The sequence below is a fragment of the Zea mays genome, chromosome 6 (assembly GCF_902167145.1).
Source record: "Zea mays cultivar B73 chromosome 6, Zm-B73-REFERENCE-NAM-5.0, whole genome shotgun sequence".
In the NCBI taxonomy this organism is placed as follows: domain Eukaryota; kingdom Viridiplantae; phylum Streptophyta; class Magnoliopsida; order Poales; family Poaceae; genus Zea; species Zea mays.
Window position 1 is genome coordinate 98631849 of NC_050101.1, and position 21599 is coordinate 98653447.

General features: G+C 46.4%; 2 protein-coding genes and 1 long non-coding RNA gene across 3 annotated transcripts; all 3 read right to left on the reverse strand.

The window, feature by feature from the left end:
• Positions 1–860: 860 nt before the first annotated feature.
• On the reverse strand, positions 861–2747 carry LOC542561 (maize insect resistance 1). The gene is made up of 4 exons (NM_001398259.1): positions 2158–2747; positions 1787–2019; positions 1514–1657; positions 861–1362 (listed from the first exon to the last, which is right to left on the reverse strand). The coding sequence occupies exons 1-4, from the start codon at positions 2705–2707 to the stop codon at positions 1069–1071; spliced, it is 1221 nt and encodes a 406-aa protein (NP_001385188.1). The 5' UTR covers positions 2708–2747; the 3' UTR covers positions 861–1068.
• Positions 2748–4086: 1339 nt separating this feature from the next.
• LOC103629619 (uncharacterized) lies at positions 4087–5466 on the reverse strand. Its single transcript, XR_554540.1, has 2 exons — positions 5253–5466; positions 4087–4305 (listed from the first exon to the last, which is right to left on the reverse strand). It is a non-coding gene; the product is annotated as an uncharacterized lncRNA (long non-coding RNA).
• Positions 5467–10078: 4612 nt separating this feature from the next.
• On the reverse strand, positions 10079–14326 carry LOC103629620 (probable beta-1,4-xylosyltransferase IRX14). The gene is made up of 3 exons (XM_008650703.4): positions 13062–14326; positions 12408–12956; positions 10079–10634 (listed from the first exon to the last, which is right to left on the reverse strand). The coding sequence occupies exons 1-3, from the start codon at positions 13907–13909 to the stop codon at positions 10436–10438; spliced, it is 1596 nt and encodes a 531-aa protein (XP_008648925.1). The 5' UTR covers positions 13910–14326; the 3' UTR covers positions 10079–10435.
• Between the last annotated feature and the right edge of the window lie 7273 nt (positions 14327–21599).

The window sequence follows — 21599 nt, forward strand, 5'->3', positions numbered from 1 at the left end:
TATTCAATTTTAAATAGTAAGAAAATTTATTCTATTAATCTTCTTCATTTTTTCGTCTACTAAATTAATCCTAAGTTATTGTTTAGTGACGTTTGACAACTATGGCTACATATTTTAAAGTGCGTCCTTACAATTTTTCATTTATTATTTATCTGATATATTTATATCTTTACCATATTAAAACATCAGTTATTCTACGGTTCCACTCCACCATCTTAATTTTTTATACTTTCTCAATCTTAAATTATAATTCTTTTGATTTTTTGTCAAATTTGGTTGGCTTATCTTATTCAATTTTTTTGTGAAAAATAGAAAATTGAAAACCATACTTAAAGTATACTATATGCTAAACAATATCGGAGTAAAAATTAATAATAATTATGAAAATTTTTGAATAAGACAAGACAGTAAAACTTAGAGAAAAAGGTCAAACAAATTATAAATTGGAATAGTGGAGTATAAAAAAAACCTTGTGCTTTTTAACAAAGCCGTTGTCCCTCTGATCTGGATCCATATTTAGACATTTAATCGGTAAAAAGCTAAATGAGATTCAAACGAATAATTGTTGGCTCTAAACCTATATCCGCACTAAACTAAGTTAATAGAACACATGCCAAATAGAGATATAAATCATAATTTTTTATTCCAAATCCAGGTTCGCACCAAACTAACCATAATTGTTGGCTCCAAAAAAAAAAACACAGCGCCGGAGACGAGGCCGTAAGTGTGTCGGCTTTCTCTATGTCCTCATCAGTCATCTCCATTGCCTCGCTCTAGCTCCATACGCGCTCAGTACGCCCGCACAACATCTCTGTCCCTGCACTCCCATACTCCCCCGCCTGACAAACCAACAAACAAACTTTACCATTACGATTACGACTTTATTTGAGTTTATGTAACTTCATTACATCATATATGGCACTCATCAAAAGAGATACGCACATATTAATTAACTTGCCACACCATAACGGATTAACTTAATTATCCCCAGTGGTACCTAGCTACCATATGTAAAGTTCAACACGACAAGACCATCGGCTCTCTGCTGCCTGCTCCGCTCGCTCCCTCCTAAGCAAGAACCATCTTGATCACATCCATGGCAGCTGCCGTAGCCGTGGCGGTGCCGGTGCCGGTGCCGGGGTCGTGGTAGGTGTCCTTCACAGGGTAGGACGCGTCCATGGCGATGCCGCACTTGCCCGTGGGCCGGGGCACGTTGCGCCTCATGCGGATGTAGCCGGCCTCGCCCCAGCTGGCGCTCCACGAGTTCTTCACGATCCAGTAGTCCTTGCCGCTCTCGCTGCCGTAGCCCACCGCCGTGACGCCGTGGTCCAGGCTCGTCCCGCATGGCCCGTTGAAGATGCCCTGCATTATAGTGCATACTACAACAGTTCATCACACAGACAGACACGCACAGAACCTAGCTAGCTAGTTCTTCCTAAATCTGTGACGGTCGTCGTCGTCGTCGTCTGATGGATCTCATTCTCATGCATGCTTAGCTAGCTAGCTAGCTTACCGAACTGTAGTGCTGGAACGCACGCCCGCTTGCGTCGATGGCGACACTGACGGGCTGGATCGCCACCGCCTCCTGCAGCGCCGTCTCGTTGTTGCTCGCCACCTCCACCAACCCATCTATGGTGGCGACCTTCTCGTTGTTCTCCTGCATTGAATTGAACACGTACACACACAGTCATATCGATCTCTCCGTTATATTAGCAGCAGTACTACCGCATCATCCATCCATCGATCGACGAAGCAAAAGCAGCAGCACGCCAGCACCCATACCGACCTTGCTGGCGTCACAAGTGCCGTCGGTTCCGATGAAGGGGTAGTCGGCCTCGGTGTCGATCCCGCCGTTGCCGATGACGAACCGGAACGCGTTCTCCATCTGCCCGCCGTCGCAGCCGCTGTCCTGGGCGTCGCAGTCGATGATCTCCTGCTCCGACAGCGACACCAGGTTACCCGTCGCGATCGCGTTGATCCCCTCGATGGCCGCCACCGCCGAGAACGCCCAGCACCCACCTGCAAGCATGCATGCATTGCATGCCCCCCACAGAGATCGTCATCAGATAAGTAGCCGCAACAAGCTTCTCGCCGGAGAGCACGCACACATATGTAAGAGTACGGCGCGCTATGGGTCGGAGTATATATGCTACGGACCGCACTGTTGCTGGTCCTTGACCTCGGTGACGGCGCCAAGCTGGCGCCAGTCGATGGCGTCGGGGAGGAGGTCGCCGCCGCGGGGACGGGCGCGGTAGCCGTGGCCGTGGCCGTAGCGGGCGCCGCTGCGGCGGGCGCGGGCGCGGAATCCGAGGACGCGGCCGCGGTACTCGTCCAGGGTGAGGTCGGCGAAGGGGGTGAGGCCGAGGCGGAAGGTGTGGAGCCCAGCGTCCGCCTCCGCGTTGTGCTTGTCGATGTACCGAAGGTTGTCGCGGAACACCTCCAGCCGCAGCCGGCGGTCCTCCTCCTGCTCATCATCGCCGGGCGCCATGTCGCAGTCGTCGTTGCTGCTGCCGCCGCGCCCGTGCTTCGACTTCCACGCCTCGTACATGCGCCTTACCTCCTCGTCCGCCCGCTCCGCTGGCGCCGGGACGCGGGTGGTGGTGGTGGTGGTGTAGAAGTGGCGGGCCGCCGCCGTGGCGGCCAGTGCCAGTGCCACGGCAAGCAGGAGCAGCGCCGTAGCCGGCACAGGGGAGCGTGTTGGGCGCATGGCGAGAGATGATGGGAGCGTGTTGCTGCTGCTCAGCTGCTGTGTGTGTGTGTCTTCGTGCAAAGATGGCAGCTCCGCAGCTGCCATTTTATAGCCGCGCCAGGCAACGAGAACGAACGAACGAACCGGACCCACCATCTTATATATCCTTGAGGACCTTGACGCACGTCTTAAACAGAGGGCTGCCCGCATGCATGCATGCATGCGGAGACGTTGATTTGGGTTTTGCTGTTACAGACCAAATGGATGCTGTTGAAGTTGCACTGGAGATTGAGGCGATGTCACGTCTGCAAGCAATACAAGCAGCAGTTGCTAACCTTGGTATGATGAAGCTAGAGAATAAAAGTGATTTCCAAAATCTGAAATCGTGCTCTTAGGATTGGAATGCAACACAACACTGAAATATAAAATTTCCGATAGCCAAAGTCGTCGAAAATAAGGCCTAAACTGTCGGACATTAAAATACTACATGTTCTAGTGAGTAATCTGATATACATGATATCTAAATTTAATTTAGTTTAGTCGATTAAAAAATAGGAAAACGTATGGACCCGCTACTAGTAATTTTAGTCTCTAAATTTGGTTTTTTGGTTTTAGGGTTTCATATTTTTTTTATGTGATGACGTCTTGTTAATATCTAGTTATATATTAATGTTGTTAATGTGTAGTCACTACACCAAAATAGTGAACTTCCTAGAGCCTAAACCCTAGAAAGTTAGACCTAAACTCTAGGAAGTTAGCTGAACTCTCGGAAGTTAAGCCATCCCGTCGGAAGTTTGGCTCTCGGAAATTTTTTGTCGGAAGTTAGCTTAACTTCCTAGAGCCCTCTAGGAAGTTAGCTAACTTCCTACAGCCAAAGAAGCCTCTCGGAAGTTACTAGGTTCTCGGAAGGTAGTAGCTTCACGCCGTCAGCGCCGTGAGCTGATTAACTTCCTACGGCTGACTGTACCCCTAGGAAGTTAGCTGGCTAACTTCCTACGACTAACTATAGCCCCTAGCTAACTTCCTACGACCCAATTGGCCTCTAGGAAGTTAATTTGACCAGCATTACAAATGTTGTTTGTTTTTATTTTACACCACATTACACAACATAACAAATATATCAACAGCTATATAGCACAATATATTTTCACATAAAACATCTCTCACACAATCACATAACAATATTTAAATCCATAGTTTCATCAATTACATCACAAAAGTCTTATCCATAATCATAATAAGACACATCTCATCCAATACTAATAAGAGACAATATCTCATACCAAACTTGCTGAGAGCATAGAGCTTATTGTTTTAGGGCCCAGATACGTAGTAACTAAAACGAAATAATTTATTCGAGACGCAAACTCGTTATACAAGCATAGGAGGAAGCAACCTAAGCACAACATGGAATTAAACAGTGAGCCCAGAGTCAGAAACAGGAGCGAAAATCCGTCTACCTCCTAGATATGAATGAAGTATTACACTTGGTATTGAGCACATCAAACATTATCATCCACCGTATCTTGTTCCCCTGGCAAGTTCCTACTGGGGCAGGTTCGAAATCAGTCTTTTGAGGAACTGGTGCTCACGACACTCTTCTTCCCACCATATTTCTGGCATCACAATTGGGGAAAATCATGAGAAATGAAACAATAGGCACTTCAGAAAATACATAATATTATGTGTCAACTACACAAGCATTTCTTTAACGTCACAAAATACGGGTAAAATTGATCCATGGACCACATCTAATGGCGTTTAATAAAAGCAAACGTTAATAAACTGGAAGAGAAAAATAGTGTCTATGACAGTGTTATTAGGTCATCTGATTAATTGTGAATAGTTGTCCTAGTTGGCATCCTGGACCCAAATAGGGAATACGACTCAATTAGGCCTATTAGTTGTCTAGTCATCCAATTAGTCATCAACTAATCACGATTATTCAGACAAACAGAAGGAGAATGGAATTAGTTTTATGGTCATCCGATTAGTCATCAACTAATAACGATTAGTCACACAATCAGGAGAATGGAATTTCTGGGCAGCTGATACACGGGTTGCATCTAGGATGGCTTCACTCAGGTTCATGTTTTTCAGCCCAATTTGCAACCTACATGAAACCACCACCCTAGAGTTATCTTCATTCTTGATTTGTACTCTAGAACATCTAGTATAATAGTTCTGATATATATAGGGTTGTTTGGTTTCACCCAACTAAAATTTAGTCTCTGTCACATCGAATACTTGGATGATAATTTTGGGTATTAAATATAAATTAATTATAATACTAATTATACATATGAAGACTAAAAGATGAGATGGATCTATTAAACCTAATTAAATTTATATTTAATGCTCATAATTAATATTCAAACAATTGATACCCACAGCAGTTACGTAGTCTGTCCCATGACGACTAGGATTGACAAGACAACTTCATAACTTTGGTCCGAGTGTTACTTAGACAATCAACTCCCATGATACCCACAGCAGTTGGCGTCAAACGCATGACAATTCAGTGAATAAACAAAAAACAATGAGTTTAGTGGTAGGTACTGACCTGCTTCCCGATACTGAAAGGCACATATTTGTATTTGATCATATGTATAATCTGGCGCTTCATTGTAAGGACAAAGAGAACAATCCAGTAGCAGAGGAGTATAGGCCAGAAGACAGGAACGTCAAACACTGAGAAGAAAGTCATCACAAAAGCTATAACAAAAGCTTTTGTGATGGCATACCTGAAAGATAAGGAAATAGATGTTAGGGGATATATTGGAAATTATGTTGGTATTAATCTAGGTCAAAAGTTGACCCAGAGCCTGCTGTGTGTAGCACACACAAGATTCAGAACGCAAGACAGTGATCCCTAGAATACAGTAAGCAATCTCCTGCCTCATAATTAAGCTGATTTTCACTATTTGACGAGAATTCGGGATCAATGAAAAAAACATCATTACCAGCCCACTACACGTTTGTTATTGGACTTTGAGGGCCTATGCATTTCCGATTGTAGCAACCAGACACATGCATGGGACTCAACTAGATGAATTAATTCTGCGTTCCAATGGCAAAGCAATGAAGAATTCAGAACACTAGACCGATAATCTATCCAAGGAACAAAACAAGACAAACAGGATACAACAGGCTGCCAAATTGAAGAACAGTTGGGTTATTGTTCGGCCTGGTATGAAGTCGAGGGAATTAGACAAATTATTGACTAGTCAGCTGGGAAACAGTTGATTGACAACGGTTACACCTAAGAGACGAGCACTGCAAAATTATTGTTTACAACTACTAAAATATTGTTGTAAAGGGTTGGACAAAAAACAAAAATAAAGGAAGATAAAAGCACGGTTACTTTGGTCACAACTAGTACTAAAAGGTAGTGTTGGCTCTGACCTTGTTGGGCGATCCTCCTAAATACAAGCAAGTAAAGTCACATGGAAGTTGCCTAGAGACCGCAAATTGCCAGATGCTCAAAGCCAGTACACAGACTCAGCACATAAATATTCGTGATGACAATAAGCAGATTAAATAGACTTGGGCAAAATAAACCATAGGTGGGAGCAAAAATAATACCAACATGATTATTTCTAGCAGAAATTATGTCTTTTGTGATGTTAGGGGCGCGGCGGGCGGGGCCGAGGGTGGGCGCTCCGGCGGGCGTGGCGGGCGGGGCCGGGGGCGCACGCTCCGGTGGGCGCGGCGGCCGGGGCCGAGGGCGGGCGCGGTCGGGGGCGGGAGCTCCGGCGGGCGCGGCGGGCTAGGCCGGGGGCGCGCGCTCCGGCGGATGGAGCCTTGGGCACGCTCTATGGTAGGTGGAAGAAACGGGAGAGAAAGGAAAGTGAGAGAAGATAAGGTTGATTTGCGGGTTAAGATAAAAAATATAACTTCCTAGAGTAAAGCTGTAGGAAGTTACGTAACTTCCTAGAGATTGTACATGTATTCTAGGAAGTTAATTAACTTCCTAGAGCAGGCCGTAGGAAGTTACCTTTTTGTTTGACTGGTCAAAAGCTGAAAGCTAACTTCCTAGAGGAGGCCGTAGGAAGTTAGCATGGGCAGCGAACTTCCTAGAGGCGGCCGTAGAAAGTTAGCTTTTCGTTTGACTGGTCAAAAGATGAAAGCTAACTTCCTAGAGGCGGTCGTAAGAAGTTAGCGGCTCGTTTTACCGCATCCGTAGATCAGCAACTGAAAGCTAACTTCCTAGAGGAGGTCGTAGGAAGTTAGCTGCCCATGGTAACTTCCTAGAGTCGGCCGTAGGAAGTTAGCGGCTCGCTTGACCACACACATGGATCAGCGTGTGAAAGTTAACTTCCTACAGCTTTTATAAAATACCGTAGGAAGTTATGTTTATTTCCTAGAGCTACTAGTTGCCTCTCGGAAGTTATTTATTTCCTACGGTTTGTTATAAAAGCTGTAGGAAGTTAAAAAACCGTAGGAAGTGTATGTTTTTGGTGTAGTGAGTTATATACGTTAGTATTGTTAATGTTTAGTCATACATATACGTTAATATTTAGTTATATATGTAGCTGGTAATATTATTTGCTACTAATGTGTTGCATACTTGCATTATTTTTGTCACATTTGTAGGACACATGTTGGATTTAGTCTGTCAGTGCGAAGAGAAGGTTGGTGCAGGTTTTAAGTGTAAGTATTGTAAAGGAACAAAGAGCGCGCGGAGGGGTGATATCTGGTTGAAGGAGCATCTCGGGCATAGAGGAAAGAATGAAAATATGTTTCGATGTTTTATTGTTTCATGTTAATATGTCATTTGTTACAAGTAATATGTTTTTTATTCTACTCTCGTTACATGATATTATGTATTGTTCTTATTTATATGAGACATGTTCGACCTAATCTGAGAGCACGAAGAGAAGGTTGACACATGTTTCGAGTGTAAGTACTTTAGAGAAACGAAGAGAGGAAGGGGTGGTACTTGATTGAAGGAACATATCGCACATAGACAGAATGGGCACGTATCAGGATCCTTCCCATATGACTGAGTAGTATGACTCGAGCTGAATACGTGGGTATTGTGAATTATGTCGACCTATGTGTCGTGGGAGAACTCTAAAAGAACTTGTATTTGAGTATCTATGAAATCTGATGATTGTTTGTTTCATGAGAATTGAAGTTTGTGGTTGCGTATGTATGTTGTATGTCATTTTGGTGAACATAAGTTATACGGATCAACTAGTATTTACTATGCAACGTGAATTTAAGCAAATTACAAGTGAATCATGTCACCTTTTTTCATTTTTTATGTAAAACAAAAAAACGGTTTAATGGACGGTTTATCGGCGGTATTGAGCTGTTCACCGACAATTTTTCAACGAAAAACCGTTTTGAATTTGTTTAAATTTGGTTTAGCCAAAACCGGCCGATTTTACCGGCATCAGTTTACTGGCGCTAGACCGTTACCGGTGGGTAGCGGGTTTTTTTTTTGACCGATAAGGGTTTGGTAATCCTTGATGATGACACACTCGGTCTCTAGATTACTGCATGAGTCTGCATAACACAAACTGGTGAATAGACTATCTCATTCTCGAGACCAGTGCAAGCGTGTGGATTATATTAGGGAGCTCGAGCTATACTATCGCCCTGGCACTCCGTCGTCTGCACTGCAATCACCACCAGAGTCAATTAAAAAAAAAGATGAACTACTACGTACGTACTAGCATCACCATCAGCGTGCTTATCCTACGATGCGTAGGCGGCGCTAGTTAATGATGGGTGCTTTGCTTTTGTACTCGGATTTGGACGACGATCCCTCGACGTGGCCGTGGTAAGGTTACACCAGCCGGTCGTTTAGCGCGCGGTGACGAGTGACGAAGAAGGCGCGCGTGGCTAGCTACACGTCCACCACAAGTTGGGCACGCATAATCCTTTGCCATATTCTAAACGGCACCACTAATGGCGAACGCGAGACCCTGACTGGCACCGCGCACTCCCACGCCCCCCATACCTTGTGCGCCGTGCGGCGAGACCGTGTACTCGCGGTGGCGATCCGGTCGCCGCCGGCCGGCGGGCCCAGACGACGGCGACGACTGTGGAGCACAGCACACAGGGAGCGTGTGCGTGCCATTCTACGAGCTCTCTCTCTCTCTCTCTCTCTGTGTGTGTGTGTGTGTGTTAATGCGCAAACGTGCAGAAAAGCATCTTGTCGAGGGATTAAAAATAACGAGCGACGAAAAGGCCACGAGGGGCCATCATGGCGCTCCGGGCAAGAAACAGGGCGCTTTTCCTCGCCCATCTGACCTGTCCCTCGTTTGGGCACGCAGCTCTTGACGTTTGCGTCGCCGTGGCGGCTGGTGCTGGAGGCCGTGCCCGGTGCCCCGCCGTGAAAATCTGGTGATGCTTCACGTCGTCAGCACGTGGTGTGAATCGTGATGTAGCCTAGTTTCTTTACAACCAAAAACATATTTATGTACTGCAGCAACAGAGTAGACAATTTGTTGTGTGGTTATCTATACGGTTTGTGCCTTGCAGACAATATTTATGAAACTGTCGTGGCATCTGCTCGAATATATCTTAGAATTAGTATATAGACAAAAAGATACAGTTGTTCGTTTCGGATTAAAGTCAGTTATTCGACAATTGTAATACAGAGACAAACTACTCTAGAATTTTACAGTAAAACCGTTTTGAATTAAAGCCAACCGGACATTTTGACAGAGCATGCATTATTAAAAGTAAAGTACACTTCTTTTCCACGACATGATTGATGGGCCAAGGTACGGATATGAACTTTTTTTATCATTTATATTGGGCCTCTGTTGAAAACGGCCTGGGCCAAGGTACGGATATGAACTTTTTTTATCATTTATATTGGGCCTCTGTTGAAAACGGCCTTACAGCTAGGCCCCTACATGATCCAACGTAAATGGGCCAACTGCACAGAGTCCCTAGAATTCTAGGGCCCAACTCGTACATGTGTGATTGTGTGTTAGGCTATGATCTGCTATTTGCTACACAGTCTAGTTTTGAAATCGACGAGATAACACACAAGAAAACCTATAGTTTTTTATATTTCCTTGTACAGGGTCTCAGTCTGTGTTTCACGCCAGGGCCAGTAAAACAAACCAAGTCTCCAACAGTACAACCACGGTCATTTCTAAGGCAGGCAATCAAGGCGGGCTGGAATTGTTGGTGAAAATAAACCAAGTCCCCGTCCAAAACAAAGGAATTTGGAGTAATCCCTGCCCATCTCAATTCTCACTCAACACACATGGATTTGGTCTGAGAGTCCTGAGCAACAATAATAAAATAAATAAAGAAAGAAGGAATAGATAGGCTTCCAGCCCTGAGCAACAATAATAAAATAAATAAATAAAGAAAGAATAAAATAAATAAAGAAAGAAGGAATAGATAGGCTTCCAGCCCTGAGCAACAATAATAAAATAAATAAATAAAGAAAGATTCATATGCTCAACCAGCCATCAGCCCGTGCTGCAGCACCCAAGAGTTCAGTCCTCCCTTCACAAGCATAGATAGGCTTCCAGAATCCAGCCCCCATTTTTTTAGTTCCCAATGCAGTTACATTACAACACAACAGGTACAGCTACTTTAGAAATGTGCACTCTACAGATAACACACCCAAGCGTGGACCATCGCCACAAGAGCAAAAACATCAGAAAAAAAGAAATTAAACACCGCCACCGCCAGAGTAACCCGATATGCTTCCTACCGTGTTCTTGCAGGGTGCAAGAGATATACATTACAATGCCAGTGCGTTCTCCATCAGTTATCTTGCCCTTGAGGGTCGCCCTTCCGTTTCGTGGTGCCTCGGGGCTGAGACGATTTGTTGCCTCTTGACAAGTGCCTATCCTCCAGCTTTTGCTTGTCATCCAATAACTCGGATGGAAGCTCGGGGGTGGTTTCAGGCCATGGAGTGCGCTTTGCGGGGACGACGACTTCCAAAGGTGGCTCAATTACCCACCTGCAAAAGAAAATATTCGGTTGTGGATAAGAAAGAAAAGGAAAGCTAAATGGGCAAAAGAAATAAACGAGAGAGAGAGAGATGAGTAAACAGCTAACTACACTCTAAACGATCCAATTTCTTAGCTAAGGGAACCCAATCCTTTCACTCTGTTGGTTTCACTGAAACTAATGTTTTCCTAAGGAAACCCAATGTTTGCACTCTGTTGCTTTCAGTGAAACTAACCATTTTCCTTACAAAACCTTTTCGCTGTTCAAGGTCTCAGGAACAAGGTGCTATCACACATGGTTATCAAATTCTTGAATTTAGATTTGAATACTGTCAGTTGTGTCGGACAAGATATGAATAGATATCGACATCATATATATCGAATTTGAGCATTTGGATACGAACAGATTTGAACTCTAAACCAATTAGAACACAGATACAAACAGAAAATATATGTACTATTTGTTCCCCAACCTTTTAGTGTCAAAGCTATTTGGGAGAGGCTACATGGCTAAATCAGTTTACAATAGAAAAACACATATAATTTGAGCATTGTGTAGGTAAAGCAAAGCAACTATATTTAAGCTCCATATATCAAAATCAAATTCCTTATACAAAGTAAATTAAACATGGTGTCTTCAGTAGCACAAAGCATTCATACTACGATCACGAATATGGGATTTGTCATAAGTCAAACTTCTTACAAAAAAATGACATGTAATATCTATACCAAATGAAAAAAAACTATAAGTTGTAAAAATAATTTTACATAATGAATCTACTTGTGTTGTCAACATACATAAAATTTTAGTTGTTGGTTATCAAAGTTGAATTTTTTAACTTAGACCTAGATGGGCTTAGGGCCTGTTTGGTACAGCTTATAAGCTGCCTATGGCCAAAATAGGTTGAAACCAAAAGCTAATCGAAATGCTTTTTTGCATATTATTCTGGACTGGATTATTCCCACCCACTCTCATTTGTACTAAAAACAGAAGCTGGATCAGAGCAGCTTATTTTGACTGTGCTTTTACTCTATTTGTGCAGCTTATCTAAGAAGCACTTCCCAGATAAACCTATATTTACAATTAAATCTTAAGAGGAAGTAGATGATAGAGTTTTCAATCACAGTCCTTTTACTCTGTGTGCAGCTTATATAAGAAGCGCTTCTTAGATAAGTACATTATAGAGTTTTCAATCACAGTGTTTGCCGGTATTATCACATCCTAGACAATTATGGAAACTCTATGACCAGACCGGACTGGCTTAGTGAAGGGCAACATAAACTATTTTACCTGACGAATTAAGGGACTACTGCAAAGCAGTTGTTGTTGACATACTTATCTGAGTCAATCATTCAATCACATTCTATATAAGATTCAAATGTAACAAATGGCATGTTTATCAGGAACGTGTGCAGCTAAGATTTAGTGTACACCGGGAGTGTTGGGGCGTTTCATTTTATTTAAAGACTAAAACTAGTTATTTAAGGAAATCTACTATTGCATACAATATCCAAACCTGGCATGGTCCGCACGGATCTTGAAGATGGAGCTCAGCCAAACAGGGACATAGTTTCAGTTGTTGGGTAGCTATTAGACAGTTGGTTTATATCCCAGTTGCCACAAATATTCATTGGAGATTTTGGGCCCACGAAACTAACTTAACAAAGTTAAAAGGGTGGTTTCCATGAAACAAGATGTTTGAATCTTGGATGCTATTGTAATGTTCCCAATAGCATAGCTGGGTAATAAAAATCTCAAATAATGGGATGTAAAAAATACTCACCCTTGAGGAAACTTGCTATCCGCCCGTGCTTCAACACGAAGCCACCACAGTAGGACCTTCTTCCCACAGTTCCCCAGTGGCTCAACAGAGGATGGATCATTCAACAGAGTAAGTGGGTTCTCAATCTCCTCTCCATTCTCGCCAACAGCATCAAGATCCTTCACCCAGTCGGGCTTGCCTTCAGCCTCCTTCCACAGCATTCTCGAGTTCAACACAAAGCCAGCCCACTCCAAACCCCTGGGAAGAACAGGGGCCGCCTCACCGACCACGGTGGCTGTCTTCCCAGAGAAGGGCAATGAGTTGAACGTGTGCCATCCAGCCAGATGCCCTGAGGAGTTGCAAGCAGGGCCCTGGACTGGGAGAGGCATATTCTGCTTGTCCTCCTCGCTGAGCCGAAGTTGGTCTGCAGTTCCAGTATGCGCAAGGATTCCAATGGACACAGCACCCATCCACTGGACCTTCTGCACCTCATCGAACAGCTCCATGCTATGAACATTGCTGTCGTCCGCGAAAACAACTACACCATCCATCTTCCTCTCACGGATCACGCTGTGCAAGGAAAACGGTCCTTCATCTCATCAGCCACCTTCTTTTCATTAGATACTACTATACTAGTAGAAGCTATCTGAGGAAGTAGTAGGAAACCATACATACCGTAGGGCGTGGAGGCGCATCCGGTTCTCAGTAGCGTGGCGGTCGGCCCACTCGGTGGGCATGCGGTCAGGGAAGGGGATGTGAACGACAGTGAGGCCAGAGCGCGCAAGCATTGACGCGGTGGCGTTGGTGGTGCCGCCTGCCTCGACGACGATCCAGGTGAGCGGGTACGGCACGTTGCGGAGCGAGTGGAGGAGGCCGGTGAGGTGGAGCGCCTGGAACGCGCGGGAGTAGGTCGGGGTGACGGCGAGCACCTGCCTCGGCTCCTTGACGCCGTACCAGCGGCGCTGCTCCTCCTGCACGCGCTCCATGATCCCGTGCGCCCGCATCACCTCGACGGGGTCCGGGTGCGGCCACGGCCGGATCCGAATCCCGTGCCTCCCGACCACGACGTGGCTCTGCGGGTTCCCAGACGCCGCCGCCTTGTCGGCCTCCGCGGCCGCCTCCAGCGCCGTGCGGTTAGCCGGGCCGGAGGGGGGAGTGTTGGCGGCCGCGAAGGAGAGCGTGAAGGTGTTGGTCGTGGTGGTGGTAGTGGTGGTGGTTGTGGTCGTCGTGGTGGTGGCGCGCAGGACCGCGGCCGAGGAGGAGGAGGATGTGGAGTGGTAGAGCGCGGTGGTGGAGAAGAGCATGAAGAAGAGGAGCCGCGAGAAGCGGAAGCCGAGGAAGAGCGAGATGAGGCAGCAGAGCGCGTGCAGCAGGAACCAGAAGGTGGAGGAGGCGGGCGCTCGCGGCCCAGCCCCGCCGCCGTCGGCCACAGCACCGTCTCCCCCCGCGGCGCCGCCGGCCGACGACCGCACGGCCGCTGCCGACGAGCGCCGCAGCTCGCTCCGCGGCAGCAGCGACTTCATCGTAGCCGCGGCGGTAGCCGGATCTGGTGGGCTCCCTCCGCCGCCGCCCGGCGCGAAACGAATCAATCGATCGCGCTCGTCGGCGGGTAGGGGTGGTTTGGGGTGGGGTAGATAGTTTTTCAGGGGGGGAGAAGGTTGGTGGGGTGTGAAGTGCGGTGCACGAAACAGCGGGTGCGGAGGTGAGGTGAGGTGAGGTGAGGTGAGCTATCAATTGGTGGGCAGAGGGAAAGGAAGGGAAGCGAGGAGGAGAGCGTTGGGTTGGGTTGGTGCCCGACGGGGACGGCGGGGTCGCTGGAGCAAGAAGCCAAAGGCGCAAGCGCGTGCGCGGTGCGGTGCGGAGGTGCGCGAGCCGAGGACTGGGGGATCGGGTTGTGGAGGTGGGGCCGAGATGCCGAACCCGCGGGACGCGGACGGGGTCGGCGGCGCGGCGTGGCGCGGGAGAGGTGGTGGACTGGACTACTGTACTAGACCAGGCCGCGGCTCGGTCGCCGGCGACACTTGTGCGTTCGGTGACGTCGGGTCGCCGTGTCTTGTGTCGTCAGAGATGGCCAAACGAGCCGCTCGGCCCGGTCCGGCCCGAGCCCGGTGAAGCTTGGCCCGCTAGACACGATTAGAAAACCGTGTCGGGCCGTATAAGTCCGCGGACTCAATTTTCTGGCCGAGCCCGGCCCACAGCGGGCCTAAACGGCCCGGACAGTTTAGCACAAAAAAATTGGGCCAAAAAGCGGGCTAAGCGGGCCGAAAAGAGGGCTAAGCGGGCTGATAAGCACGTTTTAGTATAAAAAAACGGGTTTATGGGTAAACGGGCCGTGTCAGGCTAGCCCACCGTGCCTAGTTTCCTGTCCGAGATCGGCCCGCTTATTCGTGCCGGACCGACCCGAGCCCGCATAGAACCGTGTCGTACCGGGCTCGGACCGGGCCCATACAGCGGGCTTCGTGCCGGGCTCGTGGGCCTCGTGCTTATTGGCCATCTATAGTCGTCATTGTGTTATTTATATCTATAAAGTCAATAACTAATATGTAAGCAGTCATTAGCTGTAAGCGTTGAAAGGGAATTAGGCTTACACCTAGTCCCTAATTAATTTTGGTGGTTGAATTGCCCAACACAAATAATTGGACTAACTAGTTTGCTCAAGTGTATAGATTATACAGGTATAAAAGGTTCACACTCAGCCAATAAAAAGATCAAGTTTTGGATTCAACAAAGGAGCAAAGAGTCAACCGAAGGCACCTCTGGTCTGGAGGCACCGGACAGTGTCCGGTGCACCACCGGACAGTGTCCGGTGCACCACCGGACAGTGTCCGGTGCACCAGAGGACTCCAACTCGAACTCGCTACCTTCGGGAATTTCTCAGGCCAGCGCGCTATAATTCACCGGACTGTCCGGTGTACACCGGACAGTGTCCGGTGCGCCAAGGAAGAGCGGCCTCAGGAACTCGCCGGCTTCGGAAATCTCCAACGGCTAGTCCGCTATAATTCACCGGACATGTCCGGTGTGCACCGGACTGTCCGGTGCAACTCCGGAGCAACGGCTATTCGGCGCCAACGGCTACCTGCGACGCATTTATTGCGCGCTCTGCGCGCGCAGAAGACAGGCGCGCCCATACTGGCGCACCGGACAAGGAACAGTGCATGTCCGGTGTGCACCGGACATCCAGGCGGGCCCACGAGTCAGGAGCTCCAACGGTCAGAATCCAACGGTAGTGATGACGTGGCGGGGGCACCGGACATGTCCGGTGTGCACCGGACTGTCCGGTGCGCCATCAAACAGACAGCCTCCCAACGGCCACTTTTGGTGGTTGGGGCTATAAATACCCCAACCACCCCCACATTCATGGAAACCAAGTTTTCCACTTCTCAACCACTTACAAGAGCTAGGCATTCAATTCTAGACACACCAAAGAGATCAAATCCTCTCCAATTCCACAAAAGGCTTTAGTGATTAGCGAGAGAGATTTGCCGTGTTCTTTTGAGCTCTTGCGCTTGGATTGCTTCTTTTCTTTCTCACTTGCTCTTGTGATCAACACTCAATTGTAATCAAGGCAAGAGGCACCAATTGTGTGGTGGCCCTTGCGGGGAAGTTTTATTCCCGGCTTTGATTTGAGAAGAGAAGCTCACTCGGTCCGAGGGACCGTTTGAGAGAGGGAAGGGTTGAAAGAGACCCGGCCTTTGTGGCCTCCTCAACGGGGAGTAGGTTTGCGAGAACCGAACCTCGGTAAAACAAATCCGCGTGTCACACTCTTCATTTGCTTGCGATTTGTTTTGCGCCCTCTCTCGCGGACTCGTTTACATTTCTAACGCTAACCCGGCTTGAAGTTGTGTTTATATTTGTAAATTTCAGTTTCGCCCTATTCACCCCCCCTCTAGGCGACTATCAATTGGTATCAAAGCCCGGTGCTTCATTAGAGCCTAACCGCTCGAAGTGATGTCGGGAGATCACGCCAAGAAGGAGATGGAGACCGGCGAAAAGCCCACTACAAGCCACGGGAGCACTTCATCGGAAGAGTCACGCACCAAGAGGAAGGAGAAGAAGAAGAGCTCCTCCAACAAAGGGAAGGAGAAGAAATCCTCTTCTCACCACAAAGAGAAGAAGGAGAGATCTTCCTCTCACAAGCCACATCGGAGTGGGGACAAGCACAAGAGGATGAGAAAAGTGGTCTACTACGAGACCGACACTTCATCAACATCGACCTCCGGCTCCGATGCACCCTCCGTAACTTCTAAACGCCAAGAGCGTAAGAAGTTTAGTAAGATCCCCTTACACTATCCTCGTACATCTAGACATACTCCATTACTTTCCGTTCCATTAGGCAAACCGCCAACCTTTGACGGTGAAGATTATGCTAGGTGGAGTGATTTAATGAAATTTCATCTAACCTCACTCCACAAAAGTATATGGAATGTTGTTGAGTTTGGAGCACAGGTACCATCCGTAGGGGATGAGGATTATGATGAGGACGAGGTGGCCCAAATCGAGCACTTCAACTCCCAAGCCACAACCATACTCTTGGCCTCTCTAAATAGAGAGGAATACAACAAGGTGCAAGGGTTGAAGAATGCAAAGGAAATTTGGGACCTCCTCAAGACCGCGCACGAGGGTGATGAACTAACAAAGATCACCAAGCGGGAAACGATCGAGGGGGAGCTCGGTCGCTTTCGACTTCGCCAAGGGGAAGAGCCACAAGACATGTACAACCGGCTCAAGACTTTGGTGAACCAAGTGCGCAACCTCGGGAGCAAGAAGTGGGATGACCACGAGGTGGTTAAGGTTATTCTTAGATCACTCATTTTCCTTAACCCCACTCAAGTTCAATTAATTCGTGGTAATCCTAGATATACTCAAATGACCCCCGAGGAAGTTATCGGGAATTTTGTGAGCTTTGAATGTATGATCAAGGGCTCCAAGAAGATCAACGAGCTTGATGAACCCTCCACGTCCGAAGCACAACCGGTGGCATTTAAGGCGACGGAGGAGAAGAAGGAGGAGTCTACACCAAGTAGACAACCAATTGATGCCTCCAAGCTCGACAATGAGGAGATGGCTTTAATCATCAAAAGCTTTCGCCAAATCCTCAAGCAACGGAAGGGGAAGGATTACAAATCCCGTTCCAAGAAGGTTTGCTACAAGTGTGGTAAGCCCGGTCACTTTATCGCTAAATGTCCATTATCAAGTGACAGTGACAGGGATAACGACAAGAAGGGAAAGAGGAAAGAAAAGAAAAGGTACCACAAGAAGAGGGGCGGCGATGCCCACGTGTGCCGCGAATGGGACTCCGACGAGAGCTCCACCGACTCCTCCTCCGACGAGGACGCCGCCAACATCGCCGTCACCAAGGGACTCCTCTTCCCAAACGTCGGCCACAAGTGCCTCATGGCAAAGGACGGCAAAAGGAAGAAGGTAAAATCAAGATCCTCCACTAAATATGAAACCTCTAGTGATGAGGATGATGCTAGCAATGAGGAGGATAACTTGCGCGTTCTTTTTGCCAACCTTAACATGGAACAAAAGGAAAAACTAAATGAGCTAATTAGTGCCATCCATGAAAAGGATGACCTCTTGGACTCCCAAGAGGACTTCCTAATCAAGGAAAATAAAAAGCATGTTAAGGTTAAAAATGCTTATGCTCTAGAGGTAGAAAAATGTGAAAAATTGTCTAGTGAGCTAAGCACTAGCCATGAGACCATTAATAACCTTAGAAATGAAAATGCTAGATTAATTGCTAAGGTTGATTCTCATGTTTGTATTGATTCAATTCCCGATCTTAGAAATGATAATGATGATTTGCTTACTAAGATTAAGGAATTGAATGATTCTCTTGCTAGCCTTAGAGTAGAAAATGATAATTTGATTGCTAAGGCTAAAGATTTTGATGTTTGCAAAGCTACTATTTCCGACCTTAGAACTAAAAATGATTTGTTGCATGCTAAGGTTGTTGAACTAAAATCTTGCAAACCCTCTACATCTAATGTTGAGCATGTTTCTATTTGTACTAGATGTAGAGATATTGATGTTAATGCTATTTATGATCACATGTCTTTAATTAAACAACAAAATGATCATATAGCAAAACTAGATGCTAAAATTGCCGAGCATAACTTGGAAAATGAAAAGTTTAAATTTGCTAGAAGTATGCTCTATAATGGGAGACGCCCGGGCATCAACGATGGCATTGGCTTCCAAAGGGGAGACAATATCAAACTTAATGCCCCTCCTAAAAATTTGTCTAACTTTGTTAAGGGCAAGGCTCCCATGCCTCAGGATAACGAGGGTTACATTTTGTACCCTGCCGGTTATCCCGAGAGCAAAATTAGGAGAATTCACTCTAGGAAGTCTCACTCTGGTCCTAATCATGCTTTTATGTATAAGGGTGAGACATCTAGATCTAGGCAACCAACCCGTGCTAAGTTGCCTAAGAAGAAAACTCCTAATGCATCAAATGATCATGCTATTTCATTTAGAACTTTTGATGCTTCATATGTACTTACTAACAAATCCAGCAAGGTAGTTGCCAAGTTTGTTGGGGGCAAACACAAGGGGTCAAAGACTTGTGTTTGGGTACCCAAAGTTCTTGTGTCTAATGCCAAAGGACCCAAAACCGTTTGGGTACCTAAAGTCAAGAACTAAAACTGTTTTGTAGGTTTATGCATCCGGGGGCTCAAGTTGGATACTCGACAGCGGGTGCACAAACCACATGACAGGGGAGAAGAAGATGTTCTCCTCATATGAGAAAAACCAAGATCCCCAAAGAGCGATCACATTCGGGGATGGAAATCAAGGTTTGGTCAAAGGTTTGGGTAAAATTGCTATTTCACCTGACCATTCCATTTCCAATATTTTTCTTGTTGATTCATTAGATTACAATTTGCTTTCCGTTTCTCAATTATGTCAAATGGGCTACAACTGTCTATTCACTGATGTAGGTGTCACTGTCTTTAGAAGAAGTGATGATTCAATAGCATTTAAGGGAGTGTTAGAGGGTCAGCTATACTTAGTAGATTTTGATAGAGCTGAACTCGACACCTGCTTAATTGCTAAGACTAACATGGGTTGGCTCTGGCACCGCCGACTAGCCCATGTTGGGATGAAGAATCTTCATAAGCTTCTAAAGGGAGAACACATTTTAGGATTAACAAATGTTCATTTTGAGAAAGACAGGATTTGTAGCGCATGCCAAGCCGGGAAGCAAGTTGGAACCCAACATCCACACAAGAACATCATGACGACCGACAGGCTGCTTGAGCTACTCCACATGGATCTATTCGGCCCGATTGCTTACATAAGCATCGGCGGGAGTAAGTATTGTCTTGTAATAGTGGATGATTATTCTCGCTTCACTTGGGTGTTCTTTTTGCAGGAAAAATCTCAAACCCAAGAGACCTTAAAAGGATTCTTGAGACGGGCTCAAAATGAGTTCGGCTTAAGGATCAAGAAAATTAGAAGCGACAATGGGACGGAGTTCAAGAACTCTCAAATTGAAGGCTTCCTTGAGGAGGAGGGCATCAAGCATGAGTTCTCCTCTCCTTATACGCCACAACAAAATGGAGTAGTGGAGAGGAAGAATCGAACTCTATTGGACATGGCAAGAACCATGCTTGATGAGTACAAGACACCGGATCGGTTTTGGGCCGAGGCGGTCAACACCGCCTGCTACGCCATCAACCGGTTATATCTTCACCGAATCCTCAAGAAGACATCCTATGAACTCCTAACCGGTAAAAAGCCCAATATTTCATATTTTAGAGTTTTTGGTAGCAAATGCTTTATTCTTGTTAAGAGAGGTAGAAAATCTAAATTTGCTCCTAAAACGGTAGAAGGCTTTTTACTAGGATATGACTCAAACACAAGGGCATATAGAGTCTTTAACAAGTCCTCAGGACTTGTTGAAGTTTCTTGTGACGTTGTGTTTGATGAGACTAACGGCTCTCAAGTAGAGCAAGTTGATCTTGATGAGATAGGTGAAGAACAGGCTCCATGCATAACGCTAAGGAACATGTCCATTGGGGATGTGTGTCCTAAGGAATCCGAAGAGCCTCCACATGCACAAGATCAACCATCCTCCTCCACGCAAGCATCTCCACCAACTCAAAATGAGGATGAGGCTCAAGTTGATGAAGTAGAAGATCAAGTAAATGAGCCACCTCGAGATGACGGCAATGATCAAGGGGGAGATGCAAATGACCAAGACAAGAAGGATGAAGGGCAAAGGCCGCCACACCCAAGAGTCCACCAAGCAATCCAACGAGATCACCCCGTCGACACCATCCTCGGCGACATTCATAAGGGGGTAACTACTAGATCTCGTATTGCACATTTTTGTGAACATTACTCTTTTGTTTCCTCTATTGAGCCACACAGGGTAGAGGAAGCACTACAAGATTCGGATTGGGTGGTGGCAATGCAAGAGGAGCTCAACAACTTCACTAGGAATGAGGTATGGCATTTGGTTCCACGTCCTAATCAAAATGTTGTAGGAACCAAATGGGTCTTCCGCAACAAGCAAGATGAGCATGGTGTGGTGACAAGGAACAAAGCTCGACTTGTGGCCAAGGGATACTCCCAAGTCGAAGGTTTGGATTTCGGTGAAACCTATGCACCCGTAGCTAGGCTTGAGTCAATTCGCATATTATTAGCCTATGCTACTTACCATGGCTTTAAGCTTTATCAAATGGACGTGAAAAGTGCCTTTCTCAATGGACCAATCAAGGAAGAGGTCTATGTTGAGCAACCTCCCGGCTTTGAAGACAGTGAGTATCCTAACCATGTTTATAGGCTCTCTAAGGCGCTTTATGGGCTCAAGCAAGCCCCAAGAGCATGGTATGAATGCCTTAGAGATTTTCTTATTGCTAATGGCTTCAAAGTCGGAAAGGCCGATCCTACACTCTTTACTAAAACTCTTGAAAATGACTTGTTCGTATGCCAAATTTATGTTGATGATATTATATTTGGGTCTACTAACGAGTCTACATGTGAAGAGTTTAGTAGGATTATGACACAGAAATTCGAGATGTCTATGATGGGGGAGTTGAAGTATTTCTTAGGATTCCAAGTGAAGCAACTCCAAGAGGGCACCTTCATTAGCCAAACGAAGTACACTCAAGACATTCTAAACAAGTTTGGGATGAAGGATGCCAAGCCCATCAAGACACCCATGGGAACCAATGGGCATCTCGACCTCGACACGGGAGGTAA

What these genes read in the sequence shown, in the direction of transcription:
- LOC103629620 (XM_008650703.4), bottom strand. Translation starts at nt 13,909, where the DNA reads ATGAAGTCGCTGCTGCCGCGGAGCGAGCTGCGGCGCTCGTCGGCAGCG. An exon ending in ATGCGCCTCCACGCCCTACG is followed by an intron (nt 12,957 to 13,061) that starts GTATGTATGGTT and finishes TTCCTTGCACAG; the next exon opens with CGTGATCCGTGAGAGGAAGA. An exon ending in GATAGCAAGTTTCCTCAAGG is followed by an intron (nt 10,635 to 12,407) that starts GTGAGTATTTTT and finishes TTTCTTTTGCAG; the next exon opens with GTGGGTAATTGAGCCACCTT.
- LOC542561 (NM_001398259.1), bottom strand. Translation starts at nt 2,707, where the DNA reads ATGCGCCCAACACGCTCCCCTGTGCCGGCTACGGCGCTGCTCCTGCTT. An exon ending in CAAGGACCAGCAACAGTGCG is followed by an intron (nt 2,020 to 2,157) that starts GTCCGTAGCATA and finishes GCATGCTTGCAG; the next exon opens with GTGGGTGCTGGGCGTTCTCG. An exon ending in CGTTCCAGCACTACAGTTCG is followed by an intron (nt 1,363 to 1,513) that starts GTAAGCTAGCTA and finishes ACTATAATGCAG; the next exon opens with GGCATCTTCAACGGGCCATG.